The sequence below is a fragment of the Barbus barbus genome (genome assembly GCF_936440315.1).
Source record: "Barbus barbus genome assembly, chromosome: 49".
Classification (NCBI taxonomy): domain Eukaryota; kingdom Metazoa; phylum Chordata; class Actinopteri; order Cypriniformes; family Cyprinidae; genus Barbus; species Barbus barbus.
Window position 1 is genome coordinate 9,309,467 of NC_136727.1, and position 17,936 is coordinate 9,327,402.

At 37.7% G+C, this 17,936-nt stretch overlaps 1 protein-coding gene across 5 annotated transcripts in view; it reads right to left on the reverse strand.

Annotated features, from left to right (window-relative positions):
• LOC306867228 (dual specificity protein phosphatase CDC14AB) overlaps positions 1 to 17,936 on the reverse strand; it is a 56,466-nt gene that overhangs the window by 31,437 nt on the left and 7,093 nt on the right. For all 5 annotated transcript variants that reach the window (XM_079412824.1, XM_079412827.1, XM_079412823.1 and 2 more), the window contains 3 exons: positions 16,749 to 16,841; positions 9,758 to 9,837; positions 2,836 to 2,902 (listed from right to left, as the gene is read on the reverse strand). In XM_079412824.1, coding sequence (XP_079268950.1) covers positions 2,836 to 2,902; positions 9,758 to 9,837; positions 16,749 to 16,841 — 240 coding nt within the window. The remainder of the gene's footprint in view (positions 1 to 2,835; positions 2,903 to 9,757; positions 9,838 to 16,748; positions 16,842 to 17,936) is intronic.

Here is a 17,936-nt window from a genome sequence, read left to right on the forward strand (position 1 = left end):
GTCTTCTGGTAAAAATGAGGTAAATTTGGATTTCATATTAAAAGATTTTTCTCTGTGGAGTTTGAACCTACAACATTTTGGTTACCAGCCCAGATGTTTAACCATTAGGCAACCCCAAAAACAAAAGAACTGCTCTCATGTTGATAAATCGGGCATTAACTCCTCTTTAGAAGCTTGGAGAGAGGCAGCAGTGGTGATTTGATCATTAACAGGATTCATTTATCACACTCACAGATGCTGTGTGTGACTCATGCAATTAAGGAGCTGTTAAAACAAGCTGTTAATTAGAGCCAGAGGGGAGGCACTGATCACTTAAGGCTATTGCACACCCAGTCCGAAAATTTCATCTGAAATTTTGTTGACCATCTTGCCCGCTCCTATACTAAAATCCTGAGTGGCGTGATCTAATAAACAATAGTAAAGGAGGGATGTGTATGCTGTCAGAGGATGCAGCTGTTTTTCTTTGACTTTGATTTAAAAAAAAACAAGCACGTAGGAACGCACTCAGGAACGTATGCTGACCGTGTTTAACAAGTCTTTCTGGCGGATCAAGCTGAAGACACATTGATACCTGCAGATGTGTTTGGCTGTTGCTGAGATACTTGCACAACAGACGCAACTGAAAAACTCACGTTAACACTATTTACCTGCCAACTAGTTTGACAACTTTAAGCAAAGAATAGAAACACATTATTAGGCTAAAATGATTGTTTTAACGGAGCCTAGATAGAGTCTGGAGTGGCTTCCTTTCTAAACTTCAAAAGACTGATTATACAGGTTATGAAATGTTTTTAAAATGTCTAAATTGAAAATATTTAAAAAGTAAGAATTGATTGTAGTGTATAGGCATTGTGTCCCAAAAGAGAGAAAATTTTTTTTTAAAAAATTCATAAAATGTTCAAACTGGGACAAATTACCCATTTAAGAAATCAGTTTGTAATACGATTTAAAAACTAATATAGATCTGGTTTGTTCAATTCAAGTAGCCTTTTGCTATTGAGAATCCAAACAAAATAGATTTGAGTAAGATACACCAAAAAACTAACTGCCTATTTGAACAAAGACACAAAAAAGCTGTCATCAAGCATGTCTTCAGCTCACCCACTCCCACTCCCGCAGACAGACAGTCAAAGAAGGACTGTACAATAGAGGGCTGAAGAGAGATCCATTGCTCCGCAGCTCAAACTGAAGACACCTGTTGTGTTATATAAGCCATTAGCAGCATAACCTGCCTGAAGCTATTTTTCCAACACGTAGACACAAATGTTCCTGGATGATTAAGCAGTCGATTAGTATCTATGAGTGTAATCCAGGATTGTGTGAATAGGTTGAGTGCTGAACCACTTAAACCCAAATCTTTCTTGCTAATGTAGGCTGATTGATGAATTTGCAGTAGTTATTAGAAAATAAAAGCTCATTTACTCAATTTGAATTGTGGAAATATTGTTAATATTTTTTTATATTTTGTGAAATCATACTGTATATTATTAAATATTATATATATATATATAGGGTTGGGTTGGCTTTTCTCGGTACATTAATCTCTGTGTAATAACAAAAAAAATTTTTTCAGTGAAAAAATAAGTCCAAAACTCTCAATTTCAACATTTTGAACAATAGAGCCCTACAATTTTTTTTCTTTTTTTGCTTCCAGAAATTCTTGTGTGCTTTATTTTTTCTGATAATCAAATGAAGGCATGAAACATTTATTTATATTTAAATCAAATGAAATTGAAACCCTTTTATTTTTTGGCAAACAAACAAAGGTTTACTGTTAAAATTAATACATGGTAGAAAAATTGTGTGAATATTCCTTTAAAAAATGTTTTATAATAATTGTATTTTTTCTACAATAAAAAAAAAAAAAAAAAAAAAAAAAAAAGTGAAGTGACATTCAGCCAAGTATGGTGACCCATACTCGGAATTCGTGCTCTGCATTTAACCCATCCAACGTGCACACACACACACACACACACACACACACACACACACACACACACACACACACACACACACACACACACACACACACACCCGGAGCAGTGGGGAGCCATTTATGCTGCAGCGCCCGGGGAGCAGTTGGGGGTTCGGTGCCTTGCTCAAGGGCACCTCAGTCGTGGTATTGAGGGTGGAGAGAGCGCTGGACATTCACTCCCCCCACCTACAATTCCTGCCGGCCGGAGACTCGAACCCGCAACCTTTGGATCACGAGTCCAACTCTCTAACCATTAGGCCACGACTTCCCATTAAGTGGTTAATGTAGTTGTAATAATTATTTTTATAATTTAATTGTTTTATTTCAATTTGACAGTAAATAGAATACAAAAAAGACATACATTTTACTGTACAAAAGTAATATTTTTCTGTTATATGTTGAACCGCACTTTTATTTTGACAGTTTTCCGTGAAGTTTCTGTGTGTACAGTATGATATGATGCTAGTTTTCTCAAATGAAATGGTAAAATTCTCATGAAGTGACTCTCACTGCCTGTAAGTTCATGTCGTCATGTAGTGAGATGCAGAGGCCGAAAATCACCACGAGTTCACGTGTACTTCAGTATTTTTGTAGTAAACAAAACCGTGTCTCTGCCATTCATACATACCGAGGCTAGCGGAACATGCAGGATTCACATTTAAACCGTCTTTTTGTGTTTTAATATTCACATAAACTAGTTCATATCGCGATTCGAAATAAGTGACAGACCTTCTTTTATTCATCCAAAAATTGACGAATTTCATGGCATTCCGCGCTATAGAGTAATATATTATATATACAGTATATATATATTATGGCGATGTTAAAACATTTGTATAGTGTTACAGTGTTAATCTCACCCTCCTAATGCCTTGCAAGCAGTCGAGAACCGTCAGGTTGTATGTGCAATTCCCAAATGAAGCATCCCTGAAAGAGAAACGAGATGGCATGTTAAAAATTGCGTGGGTGTATTTACACAAAATACAATTTAACAAAAAAAAGAAACACCCATAGGAATATAAACAAGAATAGCAAGTCATGTTAAGCACAAATAATAGGAACATAGACACTGATTTCAAACGTTGCTCTCAGGTGGTCTGCTTTCATCCAGAGTAAACCATTACCTGCCCATGAATACAAGTAACTGGGTCAGGGCCTTTGTGTTTGGATGTGGGAGTGAAAGTAAAGCGGATAAGCGAGACTGTGTTGGCTTTTGTCATGTGTTTGTGAAGAAAGAAAACCTTGCTCTGGAGAGTGCACATGTGGGAAGCCAGCAATACGATGGGTTACATCAACAAAGTCAAGGCAAAATTAATGTCATGGACAAGAATGTTTTGAACACGTTTAATTCAGGTTTGTTTGTGTACCTAAATGATGTCATTGGGTCAAGGGAAGCCAGGGTTGTAATGAAATGCCTAATGCCTCAGAAACTAAAAGGGGCCTATACACCATCCCTTGCCGAACGCACGTCAAGGAACAGGTTCTTTGTCTCCACTTTAATTTGAGTTTTGCATTATACATGTGCTTAATTTGCTGTTTATGATGCAGGCTGGGTTGCATAAAAAGTGGGTCAGTGTTCTGCTGGGATCCTTTCAGAAGTCTCCCAAGCGTGCCTCAATGGAAAGTATCAGGCTCCATTTACCCACACAAACACCACATACTCGCATATGCAATCCAAAAGCTCCCAGAAGAGGGCATGGAGGTCTTGTGTATTGGTTCACTGCTTCAAGGTAACAAAAATCATTAGTATTGATACGTCTACCATTAGTAGGTTGATTTCTTTAAAGTACAAGGAATTTTAAAATTTTTTTTAGTTATAGATTTGGTGCGTTTATGCCTTTATTGTTGATAGGACAGTGGAGATACGACAGGAAAACATAGGGCAGAGAGAGAGGCGAGCGACAAAGGATTGTATGTCTGGAATCGAACTCGGGTCGCCAAAGGCACAGTTGCGCTACATGTCGGTGCACTAACCACAAGGCTATCAGTGCCGACCAATGAACGGTTTTCAAAGCAACGTTTCCATTTTAAGTTCCTCAATATTCCCCTTGAAACAAAGTGTGGTTAAAATGCCTTGCTCAAGGAAAAAAACATGATGGATTTGAACTTGCAACTTCCGGTTACTAGCCCAGATGTTTAACTACAAGGTTATAACACCACCAACTCAAATATGATGGGAAAAAAACACTAATTAAGAAGCAGAGTCATCTTAAAAAAAAAAATGGAGACGAGAAGAAAACCCAGACAAATTTCCAACAGAGCTTTGCAAAAAAATGTATTTTGTTCACACAATTATCTGTACCAGCAGGATCCAAGAAATGTTTGAAGATACAGCTGGAGACTTTCCCACCAGCCAGTGGCTCATTCATCTTCCTTCCCACAGCACAGAGAAATGTGGAGCCAATCGATTTGGCTGTAGATACACAGCGGCTTACTGGCACCAATTATAGACTTACATCCTGAGGATTATGTAATGTCTCACCTCCGGGAGTGGAGGCCAGGAGTTAGCCAAACCTCATTTAAACGGCACTTCTTTGTCCACTTTTAATTTACAAATTGGTCATTCAGTAGATGCTTTCATTCAAGGCGACTTGCAAGGACAGTCCCCCACGGAGTAACCAAAGGTCAAGTTCCTTGCACAAGGGCACATCGGTTTTGCCCCTTGTAGGGTCTGGAACTTTCAGCGATCGGCCCAAAACTCAAATCTCTAGACTAGACAACGTGATGGATAGTTTTGACTGAAGCAATTACAAGCTCAAGAGCCATTACCATAAGTGGCAAGTCAAACAATGGTATCTCATGGGAATGCATCTACCGCAATTAGTTTCTCCAACAAAGAAGGTATCAGAGAGGGCTGGTCAATGCAGTCACATATAAATCTGCTTCTTTACGGTCTTAGGCTGGGTTCAAAAGGCTAAGATAAGTAGAGCTGTTAAGGACAGGGTGTGTCCTGGGCAAGCACTGTAGAGGAGCAAAGCAGAACAAGCTTACAAATGCCAAAACCACAAGCAGAACTTTACTACTGTTACGTAACCACAGACGCGGACATGATTCGTTTTAGCAGATACAGATTTACAGCCACAGCAGTAGATGCTGTAATCATACAGGGTCGAAGTTCCTCGGAGACTTGGTAGGCTGGGTATCTTCATGATTCAAATATGATTTAATAAGTCTAAAAGCTTTCAATGCACACAACAACTTGGCAAGACAGATACAGCCTAGCCGACCTAAAGCTGAATGAAAGAAATGACAGGCACTGAAAACCCAAGAGAGGAATTCTGATTGGATTTTTATTAGTTGACCCAAGAATAGGTGGAAAAACAGACAAGAGATTACTGTATGCAAGGTCTTGGTGATGTAATGTGCCAGTGAATGAGGAAGGAATACATCTAGGAGTTAATCTGATTAAATTTGGCATACACATGCAGTAGTGAAACTTTAAAGAAACAAGAACCCCAATCTCGGAAGTGAACCCTCACCCCTTGCGCATACAGGACTGGGTGTGGATTTCCTCAAAGAGAACCAGAAGACTATATTACTCTATCATGCAATATCTGGATTAGTTGGGCTCAAATGGACGGGAAAAAAAACTGGACTATATCTTGCCTTACAGGGCAGAGTAGGACTTCCTCTGGAAGACTGCCACTGCTTTACTCTTAGTACTGCCAAATATTTGGGCAGACAGAGAAAGATTCTTCCCTGTTCTTACATAATGGGAGAGTAATGCTAAGGTCTGAATTGTTTGAATTGCAGACTGAAGCCCCCTGTCCGAGTCACTAGAGCACAGTCTCCAAACTTGTATAACGAATGCACACCGGTTCATTTGAACATAGATTACACTGCCAACAAACCATCTGAACTATCAGGTTACTTCACAAAGTCGTCCTAAAAATACATTGCTTGAAGACAATAACTTCAGGTCATGTTGTGCATACCATTATTAGGTGTAAACTTGTAGGTTATGTAAGTTTATTTCCAAGTAAGGCTTGGTGTGGGAAAATGCTCTTTGCAACCAAGATCAACGTGCAAACATTTTGGCTGGATAGCAAGCCTTTGCTTACGCAAGATGGATCAAAACCTTACATTCCCAGGTTTTGTACGGCTACTAAAACTAGTCTCAAAAAGTAGCCATCTAAAATCCATCTAAAAGCCCTGTTCTTGGAACAAGAAAAAATGTGATGGAAAAGGTGCAGCATGTTATTATTTCAGAATAATACACACCTTCTCAGCCAGCATCTTGTAATTTCTTCCTCTGGTGACGCACTGGGTGTCACACAGAGCTTCACTTTATTCAATGGTATGTCCCATTCATTGCTTCCCATCAGGACCCCTTCCCTCTCATAGACAACACAACTGTTTACTTTCTGAATTAACCAATTGCTAAGCATTACGTAACTATGTCACACTGTTTGTCTCCATGAGTAGCATGGTTACAGCAGCCAAGTGGGGGACGCACTGACAAAGCGCTTTTCTTCCCTTGTGCAGCTACGCTGCTAACAATCACATCTTTGTGGAGAAACAAGAGCCCAATTAACCTTCAAGATGGACAGAACAGCAAACAGAGTAAAAGAAGTGCCACAAGAGGCACAACTTGTAAATGTAATGGAGGATTTTATACACAGTGAATGATTTAAAGAACCAGCAGACTCGCTATTTCCTTCAGGACTTGAGTCTTAGTAGTTTAACCTTTGCTTGGCCACATATCAAGATCATGCCCTAACCAGGACCATAAAACAAGTGTGCAGTTCATATTTTAAAAATGTTGTCACATTTACAATGCCAGGTCCACAATAAGCAGGATGAAACACAAATGACAATAATGGTGACCTAGATGCCACTGAACATTAAAACTGGCAAAGATAAATAGTTGCTTCCCTACAAGTGCAGACAAGCCCGAAGAGCAGTTATGGTTTTTGGAACGGTCTCTAAATATTGTGATGAGCAAGTGCCTTGACTTGTCAGTGATGAAAAAGATTAAATATTTAAGAAATGCCTTATGAAAGACAATTTCATAACCAAATATTTTATTTAATAATATAAAATAGTTTTGCACATCTCAAGATAAGTACTAAATATCACTTAACACTAAATAAATGCTATATATAGCCTAATATTTAAAAACAATTTTTAAGGGAAAACTCAATTTAGTTCAAAACAAACATTTTGTAAGTCAGAAAGTTTAGAGAATGACTCAACTGTTACTCAAAAGGAAGTGTTGGATAAAGGTTAATCTCTTGAGAAGTAAAGTGCAAGAGCATTTGAACTAATGCCCACACAATAGACATGTTGATCAATAAACCCAATAATGAGTAACATAATTCCTTCTAGTTTTAGACCAATGACGGTCAATGTCAAAAAAAAAAAAAAATCCCTTGATGACACAAAAGTTTGTTACAAAGAAAACCAAAGGGGGATTTCAGCCTTTTGGGAAAAGCATCAATAACAGCACATTAAAAACAAAGCTGCTGTTTCCTGTTTGCATTCAGTGAATGATGCTTCTAAACTGTTTGGAGGCCAGAGCTAATCTATACCGGAAGCACTTACAGCCTATCTCAGAAAGCACAGATATACAGTCTGTTCCATAAATTCATAAACCCTCGGTTAAAAGCATCATGGGACTGCACTGAAGATCACAGATTTAGAAAATGTAGGCCTCTTCACTATTCAGTGCATACAGCTCTGAATCATTAGCGAAAGAGAGTCCACTTTAACAATGAGTGTTTCTGTTCGATGAGGCCATGGGTCACCCCGTCTTTCTTCATGTCCCTCATTATTATATGCATGCATAACCGAATATGCAGCTATGTGCTTGGCCTGGGTGAACTTAAAGACTTTTGTGTTTCTGGGTCAGTGAATAGGGAGGACAGAGCTGAGTGGTCAAATCTCATCTGATGGTGGCAAACAACCAAGAGGACTGACTAACCAGGAATACGAACTACATGGTAATGAAAAATGTCATGTGTCTGTGATTTCTGTGTGACAGAGTGGTCTTAAGAGGAAGAACAATGTTTTGGGAGATGAAATAATATCTCCATGTGAATTCCTCATCATTTTGAAAAACAGCAGGGGGGGCGTCTAGGAACCACGGCTGGCATCTTACAGGGCGACTGGGTGGTGTAATAACACTAGCACAAATCCACAACTGCCTTACATATAGCATGACAGGAAAAATAGACTCACACAGTTTGGAGACTCAATCCCCATGTGACCACAATAAAACTGTAAAAGGAATATTATGGAATAAATTACACTGTTTGTTCTCAAAAATGAGATGCGAGTCAATTTCCCCAGAATTTAACCTGAAATATTGTTTTAAACCTATTCTTTCTCTCTCACCTTTGCAAAGTTTTTAATCATTGAAATTCAATCAAAAGTAAGCAAATTTAAAACATGAATTAAACTATTCATTAAAAGACACTCAATATTTTTTTTTTTAATAACATTTTTCACACTGATTAAACGATATAAATTTGTGGTTACATGCTCACATGACATTGCTGTGCTACATGGTCATGAAAACTTATCGTTTGCACTTTTAATCATTGCGGTTTAAAAACAAGTGGTTTTAAGCCGTTGAAATGCAATCAGTAGCGAAACTCTTTTCACTATATATGTGTGCTGTCTGAGAGGCGCGTGCATATGGATATGAAGATGGTGCTCATAGAGCACGGGAGTTATTTTTGCCACTTTATAGGCCTTGAACGGTTAAATACACACACTTGTATGTGTCAAAATGCCCATCTATGCAAGTATCCTCAAACACAATAATTTAGGTCTTGAATGAAAGCAAACAGCTGAGAAAGAAAACACATATATAACAGTAGCTCTTAAAGTGACAGCAGTCTAATATTGCTGTTTGTCATTCATGTTAATAAAACAACAAGAGAGAGAAAATCTTAAAATATTAAAAATATTAATTAAAAGATACTTAATATTATATTAACGTTTTAAAAATATTCAAAATTAAATATTTAAGGCCAAATTATCATATACTTTTATTTATTATTACATTATTTTTTAAAAGTATCATATACATACTTTTTTTTTTGCATGCTAACCACCAAGCCATGACTCCAACTCTTTTTTTTCTGTCTCCCATTGCTATCCTACCTATTTATTTTAAATCACCTTTTAAACATTATACTGCACGGGAACACTATTGATAAATCACAACTACAGTCTAGTGCAGGGATTTTGAGTGAGTTTGATTAGGGTTGGAGCTAAACTCTGCAGGACAGTGGCCCTCCAAGACCGAAGTTGCCCATCCCTGGTCTAGTGGTTCAACCCTAACCCAGCTCAAGGGCCTTACGCATGTCCTGCTCAGCCTTGCGTGCTCAGCTCAAAGGTTTTAGTGTCCTGTCCTTTGCGACAGTTTGGAACGGAGTCCAGAATTCAGATCAAGAAAAGAGATTACATGAGTGCGCTGACCCAGCCATCCGCTGTAATCCCAAATTAAAGGCCAGAGATGTCGACCCGCAGGGGCAAAATAATCTAATCCCGCTGCAATTATGAGCATCACTATATAGATGCACGACAACAACTACCTGGCCTGTCAGCGTCATGGCTTGCAAAACATCCGTGCTGTTTTTCCACTTTGTATGTTTATTTATCTGGGCAAAGAAGTTTATCGCATTAAAAGCCCTGCGAGCCTAATCTAAAAATCAGATTAGAGTGCAGTGTGCGATAAGCAAGGGAGAGAGAGAGGAAAGTGGGAGAAATGAGGCAAAATATATATTAGCAAAGGTTTGGCAAAAAGATGTGGATATGTGGTGGCCGTCTTACCTGAAGGGAAGATACGAGGCATTGGAGCCAGAGATAAGGGCTCTATAGGCTTCCTCTGGTGTTTTCTTTAGGTAAATCACCTGAGATGGGAAACATGAACAGGAAATGACATTAGCGCACCAGCAAAGCAGCTGAATGCTAGGTACTAATTCTATAGGCTTTAACATAAAGTGCTGTTATTGTTAACGATTAAAAATTATTTCTGGTAATTGTTGGCCAAATAATTATTTTGGTTAAAATGTTGGTAATAATTGTAATAATTGAAAAAGCTGAAATAAAATGAAATATTAAATGAAAAATAAATTAAAATTAGAAATGTTGCAATGGAAACAAACTGAAGTACTAAAATTACTAAAACAAACATTTTAATTCAACTAATCTAAAATAAACTGAATTTAAAAATAAAAAATATAATCCAACTTAAAATATTAAAAAAAATACTATATTTGTATTTAAACACAAAAATGACAGTTTGAACACAGACTTTGAACAGTACTTATTAGCGAATCGCTTAATTTAGATGATTTACAATTGGATTAACTGATTGGGGAAAAAATTATTCGTTTGAAAAAATTCATCTGGTTTTTGTCAATGAAAATATATTTTAAATTTAGCCAATATTTCACATTGTCCAGTTCACTGGCTGAAATGAAAACAATATTTTAGTCAACAATCGTGCAAAACAACATTTGATTTTTCTTGTAAATCTGTTAATCACAATCTGAATTCCAGGAAGAACAATTTGTACACAAATGGGACACTACTACTTCCCAACCCCCCCATTCAATCTTTTTCCTCTCCATGTCTGTCCGTGTTCCTCTTTATCCCATACACAAATGCACTTTCAAGAAAGTAATGTTCGGGCAGAATGTGTCACACAGATGAGATGGTGTGGCTCAGCACAATGGGGCCCTTCTCAAGCTGGGACGACTTGTCACGGCACAGTGCGGCAGTCACACACACAGACCTGCTGAAGCGACGAGTTTTAGCGGTCATCTACTCCCTACATCCACATCAATCCCTCTTGACATCATGGAAAAGGACTCTATAATAAGCACTCCGCTCACTCCAACATTTTTGTGGCTTGATGTCAGAATGCAGCAGGACGGAGCCAACACAGAAAAGAAACGTATGTGAACCGTGCCAAAGCCCAACGTGCATTAAACAAAGAAAAAGGGGTGGGTTAACTAAAAAAGTAAAATTATTTAATTTACTCACACTCAGTTCATTCTGAATGTTGTTCTGTCCATGAAAGAACAATGCAGAAATTTAGCTCGCTTTTTTGACGTGTGAAGCTTCAAAACAGAGGCACAAAAACATTAAAATATTAAATTAAAAAACTAATTTTCACTGAAAAAAATTGTGAATAAATCATTCAGGCCAGTTTAGTGAACTACAAGTGATTTACTGAAATAATTCAGCTAAAAAGAATGATTCATTCACATATCTGACCATAGCTACTTCTCTTATAATTGTGATTTTCTGTAAATAATAAATTGTACCTGATTATAAGTCACACGGTGTCAAAATTGCATTATTAAGAGAAAAAAACCAAACATAAGTTGCATCGACGTAATGTAAAATACCGGTTCATTAATGAGTTTTATTGTTTACAAACAATAAAAACACTATATAAATGTCTTTTAGTTTCCTTCACTCCATAACCAATCCACTAAATAAAAACATCATAAAAACAGGAATGAAAAATATAAGTATAAAGCAACAGTGACATTTATTTAAAACAACATTTATTATAAACGTCAAGCCTAAACGAATTTACTAAACAAAACAAGCCTAAATGAAACTAAAATTACCGGCATGTGGGAAATGCGCTACATTCACCACAAATCCAAATGCGTTTTGCGTTATTTGTACTATAAACTGCAGCACGTTTCAAAAATGTATTCCAGAAAATACTTTAAAAATTGATTGCGCAGTTTCAGAAGATGTTGAATATAATCATAGTCAAATGGGCCATTTTTCACTACTTTTTTGGTGCTTTTGCATCTTTTATGAAGCTCGAAAGCCTCAGTCCCCGTTTACTGTAACTGACCCTTCGCCAGGAGTTTGTCCAACAGACAAACAGACAAACCCGACCGGAGAGTAGACAAAGTCTCTTTAAGGCAAGTCATGTCACTCGGCGGCCATCTTTGAAACGCCTCTCGGGCATCCAAGTGTAACTCCTATCTCTCTGAATGGGGAAACATCAAATTCTCCAAAACTGTTCACTAAGCTAACTATTACATTTCATATTTGAAATCACCAAAGAAATCTGACAACAACTGTTTCTTTTGCTTAAATAGGTTATAAAAAGCGTATTTTTCAGGCTAGATCAGCCAGTGCGCATGCGCAGTGTTGTGGTGCGTTCACACCGGACGCGACTTGCGCGAATAAATCGCGCTATTCGCGCGTAGTTGGACGCGTGAACATTTTGGGTTTACTAGCTTCATTCGCGCGTGAAATTCGCTTCATTCGCGCGTGAAATTCACTGTACAACAGACGCGAAGTCGCATCATGGGCGGGGCTTCTGCCAGGCGCACAGGTATGACTGCCACAGAGAGCATATGTATAGAATTTGGCAAATAAAATCACCTTTATGTGCTATGGAAACACTGGACGTGTGTATTTCAGCCGAGAATGTAGTTGTTTAAAACTCAAATCTGCGGTTTATTTATAAAAACAGCCCCTATTTGAAAATGTGCTTAGCCGATTTCGGAGCCGTGAGCTCCAGGCGATCACCGGACGCTCGTGCTCATGTATGCCGAAGAGAGGAGCATAACCTCGGCTAGTCCTTCTGACATTTGCCGCTGGCTCTGATGTCTCTGTAGTGGATAAACATAAGATGTCCTTTATTGTTGTTTTGATTTCTGCCTCCGCTCTTAATCACGTCACTACTAGAGCAAGCTCCTGATTGGTTGGCGCGGCGCGAAATATCCGCCAAAGTTCAGATTTTTCAACTTGCGTTCCGCGCATCAAACGCTCGAAACGCGCCATTCGCGCGAATCGCGTCATTCGCGCCGCCTCATTCGCGCGAATCGCACCGCAGGATGTCTAATCGCGTCTTTGCATTGACATAACATGTAAATCACTCGCGCTTAACGCTTCATTCGCGTCTGGTGTGAACGCACCATTAGGTGCATGTCTCAGAATGCTGACTGTTTCTATAGCAACCGGGAAGCAGCTGCAGTGACGCGCAGACTTTACCGATTATCGATTGGCTCTGTCGTTCAGAAGGCGGGGCTTCCTGCGATAGAGCAGCCATATTAAGCGTTGCATTTTTCGCGATTCAAAACTATATGAGTGACACGTCTTGGATATTCTATAGTCTTTGGAGCAGATTAATGCTGGTTGACTTGAAATTGAAAAAATGCCTTCTTTCCGTGGTTGAAGCAAGATACCTTCAGATTTTCATTCATGTTTATTTTGTAGTAAAGTGGAAGAGATGATCAGTTCACATGTTGCTTGAACTGAGGCGTTTCAGTGATCTGTCACGACACATAAAAGCGCAACAAAACAGTATTTATTGTTTGAATTTCTTTAAAGATGACAACATTTGTAAGCTGAGAATTTGTTTCATACTAAAAGTAACCTGCTCTTTCTTGTCCGTTGGCACGTTGTCAGTTTACTCTTTGCTCTGAGACGTATTTTTCACTGTGTGTGGCATGAGAGGGGCATGGCTTGTCGAATGTAGCAACAGTAACGATGGGGGCTGGGTGAATGGTCAATTGCATGGAAAAGAGCAGCCCCTGCACTCTTCAAAATATCTTTTTAGTTCTACAAAAAAAAAAACATACAGATTGAAACAACGCAAGTAACAGAATTTTCATTTTTGGTTGAACTAATCTTTAAGATATCCAGTACTTGATGACACTGACACTTGACCCCACTCCTAGTTCGTGTTTTGCTTTTGAAGGCTGTCTGCTCTGCAGGAGGGCAGAGCTTTAGAATTTGTGCACAAGCTTATGAAATATGCACCGGCCAAACAATTAGCTGAACAGTTTGGCAGATTAAGTTCAGTCCTGTGAGAAGGGTCAGCATTTGTTTGTGTTGCGCTCTACTGTCCCATGTGACTCCGAAGGAAGATCTTAGCCCAGCTATTCAATCACTAAAAATAATCTCCTTCATATGATAAAACTGGGTCGTCTACTATAGGGCAGATCAGCAGCAAACATCTGCGCTTGCCAGAAGAGCACATCCCACACAAGCCTGGATCAATAAAAACCTACTTGCAGAAGATTCACTTCACGAGCAGAAAGACAAAGCACTACACTGAACACACGTCCATGCATGCAGTGAGTGATGGGTAAGACCATGCAGAGCAGAAACAAGGTTTTATGCAATTCGGAAATGATTATGGAAGTATATGAGAGAATTATTTAAAACAAGTTCATCTTGACCGCTTTATTGAGTCTATAGGAGAGAATTTGCACGATTTGATGGCCGTCTCCAGAGGTTGGGTTTTTTGAAGGAAGCTAAAATGAGTTTCCATTTAAAACAACTAAATTAAGACCGGGATCAAGGTTCAAACTAAATTTAGAATGGGAGGTTAAATGTGACCATTCCTAGTAGACCGACTTTGAGGAAGTACACCAACTTTGAGGGATATTTGCAAGATAATTAGAATTGCAAAGACAAAAATGAAAGCAGCCCACATTTTCTGTAGATTCTTTGTCAGGTTTTCCTCACAATCTCTTGAATGCCGTACACTGTCATTTCAAGTTCATCAAACTTAGTGTCAAATTATATAATTGTATGAAAGTTTTATACAAATTTCCCCCCAAAATACACTTACATATACATAACTTGTTTTATCCCAACTGTAAATTGAGCTGTGAATTGCTTGTGATGTTTTATGGATAAATCATTATTATGAATGCATACCTATGTAAAATCATGAATTCTGACTGTTCACAGTGAAATCATATTGTGGAAAAATGTATATAAATAAAAGTAACTCAGACTTGAATAACAAATAATGTCAGATTTAATTGTACGCAACTGGTCAAAAGTTTGGAATAATTAAGGTTTTTCCTAATGTTTTTCAAATTAATCTCTTATTCTCACCAAAGCTGCATTTATTTGATCAAAAATACAGCAAAAACAGCAATAATGTGAAATATTATTACAACTTAAAAAAAACTTTTGCATTTGAAAAAAAAAGTAAAATATAATTTATTCTTGTGATGCAAAGCTGAATTTTCAGCTATTACTCCAGTCTTCAGTGTCATATGATGCTTCAGAAATCATTCTAATATGCTGAGCATTAAAGGGAAAGGGAAGTGGTATGTAGCCAAGTATGGTGGCCCATATTCAGAATTTGTGCTCTGCATTTAACCCATCCAAGTGTACACACAGTAGTGAACATACACCCGGAGCAGTGGGCAGCCTATGCTGCGGTGCCCGGGGAGCAGTTGGGGGTTCGGTGCCTTGCTCAAGGGTCTCACCTCAATCGTGGTATTGAGGGTGGAGAGAGTGTTGGTTATTCACTCCCCCACCTACAATCCCTGCCGGACCGGAGACTTGAACCCACGACCTTCAGGTTACAAGTCCGACTTTCTATCCATTAGGAAAACATCTTAATTATTCAAAACTTTTGACCGGTAGTTTTTTATTTTTTGCAAAATAAGGTAAATTAAATAAGGGAACCAAAAACATCCCAAAAAAAAAAAAGTGGAAAGTTGAGTCGTAGCTACAAACATCCAGCACAGGGTTTATGGTGGCTCGCTGCCAGTGCATCACAGTCCAAAGTCAGATTATACAAAAAGACAGATTATAACTCGTCATGGCCGTCATCCAAAGAAAAGCAAGGGAACATCAGATCCCCCCTCTTCGAATAGACCAGAATCAGGTAAAAAGTATGTTGATATTGTATAACACTACCACCCTTTTCAGTTCCCAAATATTTGAAATTGTAGTTCTAGAAGGAGTAAGTTAACAATTGCTTCTTTGAAGGAAACTGGAGAAGCATCTCTCATACCACTTCCTTTCTATGTAGCCATTTAGGACTCATCAATATTCATGAGAAAAGAGGCGTTCTGATCTCCCAGAGTTTATCTCATAGTGTGAGACAATAGGGTAAACGTACCTATTAAGCCCACCAAAATCTACATTGAGACATTTTTAGTGCACAAGATATTGGTTTCAGTACAAAAACGTGTTAAAATAAAATATTAATCTCTAATACAAAAATATTAAATTTTATTTTAAATGATATTATATGATAATAAAAATAATAATGAATTATTTTTTCTTTTTATAATCTGGTCTCAAAAATGGAAGTGTGTTTAATAGGCACGTTTACCCTAGCTGCTATGTCAGTACAAATCAGCACAAATAAACAGAATTTACTTGAGTAGATGTGCATGCTTGATTATTTGCAGATCAAGCTACGAATATTATGGGGAAAAAATGGTGCCATGACCCTGTAAAACTGGGCAGTCATTTAAAAGAAGGGCTTATTATCAGAATCATACACTGACCAGCATTACAAAGCCAATGGTGCCACCTGAGCAATAAATGTACCCAGACCGGAGTCCTTCCTTAAGAGCGCCAGGAACAGGAAGAGTAGAGATGTCCAATAGCGCAATCAGCTGGCATGGCTCATACGGCCATAGCATTTCACAAGGACCACTGTGTACATTGCGGTCTACATAAATGAATGCAGTGGAACAGGACAAGCTGGCACGCGAGCCAGTCAAGGACATAGTTATTTTGCCGCCACAACGTGGGGGACGCACCAGTCAGTCAGCACTCTGTCGCTGTCTCTGAGGGGGAGTCTGGAATGAGGACACTGGCAAACATCCGAGAAGACTTTGTATGACAAACGAATTTGCTGTCGATGTGGGAGGATTGTTGGTTATAATGGAAACAGCTGAGAGGCTAATTTGCAGGGCCATGACATATTCCACCCTTGATGTGAATCCTCGAGACTGTTGAAAGCAATTAATGACAGTGACAGAGGAAGACAGAGGGACAGACAGAAGATACTCACAGCATAAGCACCAATGAGCACAGCAGCGTTAGCCCTTTTGCGCTGGTCGAAGCTGGTGTAGTGCACAATCCTCTTTCTGGTCAGTGTAAACGACTGGAAAGAAAAACAAATGCATTGCAAACAAAGTTTGAGAATACTTTTCAAATATGCCATTTATTTTTGGATAGCTTGGAATAGATTCAAGATTTTATTTGTCACATACACAATTATACAGAGTATAACGAGCAGTGAAATGTAAGTCTATTCATTACATGAATAGTTCAATGTAGTTTTTATTCCTTTTTACTGAAAATGAAACCCAAATAGCATAAAGTTGCATAAGTTTTTGGCAAAAACAATATGCACATTAATCATTTAACGTTTTGTAATTTAAGTACTAAACAGCATAAATGGCATTTTAACGAAACAAAACTGTAACTTGAGGAAAAAAACTGCATTATTGACTACAATGTAAAACGTGATTTTAAAATAATGTTAAGAGATTGATGGACTTTTTTCCACTGCAATTTATTCTTTATTATTTTAACAAACACCAAGTTTAGTCAACAAAATTAAATTTTTAATCTGTCTTTTAAAATGTAACAACATTTGCATTTTAATTTCTTTAAAATGCTACAAAAGCATTTCAGAGAAATTGTAATGCAAACTTTGTTGCATTATACAGTCGATTTGCATCAAATCGAACACCACGTTTAGTCATCAAAAATAATTTAAAGAATTTTCAAAATGAACATTTGCATTTCAATTTCAGAAATTATAATGTAGATTGTTAAATTTAAACCAATCGTTAAACTTTTTGCCAAAAAGCATTTTAACAAACCAAACAAATTTCATAAAACTGCATCAATCCTATAACTTGGTTTTCGTTAACATAGAAAATTAACTGCATTTTTATACAAAAATTGCAAATTGTATTATAGTAATGCAATTTTAATTATAAAACAAAATTCATCATTTATCATGGTTTTCATTACAGTGGTGTTTAAAAGGAACTCCAATAAAATTTGGATAGTTTTATTAAAAATATTATTTTACAAAAAAAAAAAAAAAGAGATCAGTGCTTTTTGTTAAAGCATTTTTACGAAGAGAAAAAAAGAGCAGCAACAATCATTTAACTTGTTGGTTTATCTTGGTAAAAAATTAAAATCTTGGTTAATGTAAAATCACTCCAAACTCATTTAGAGTTAA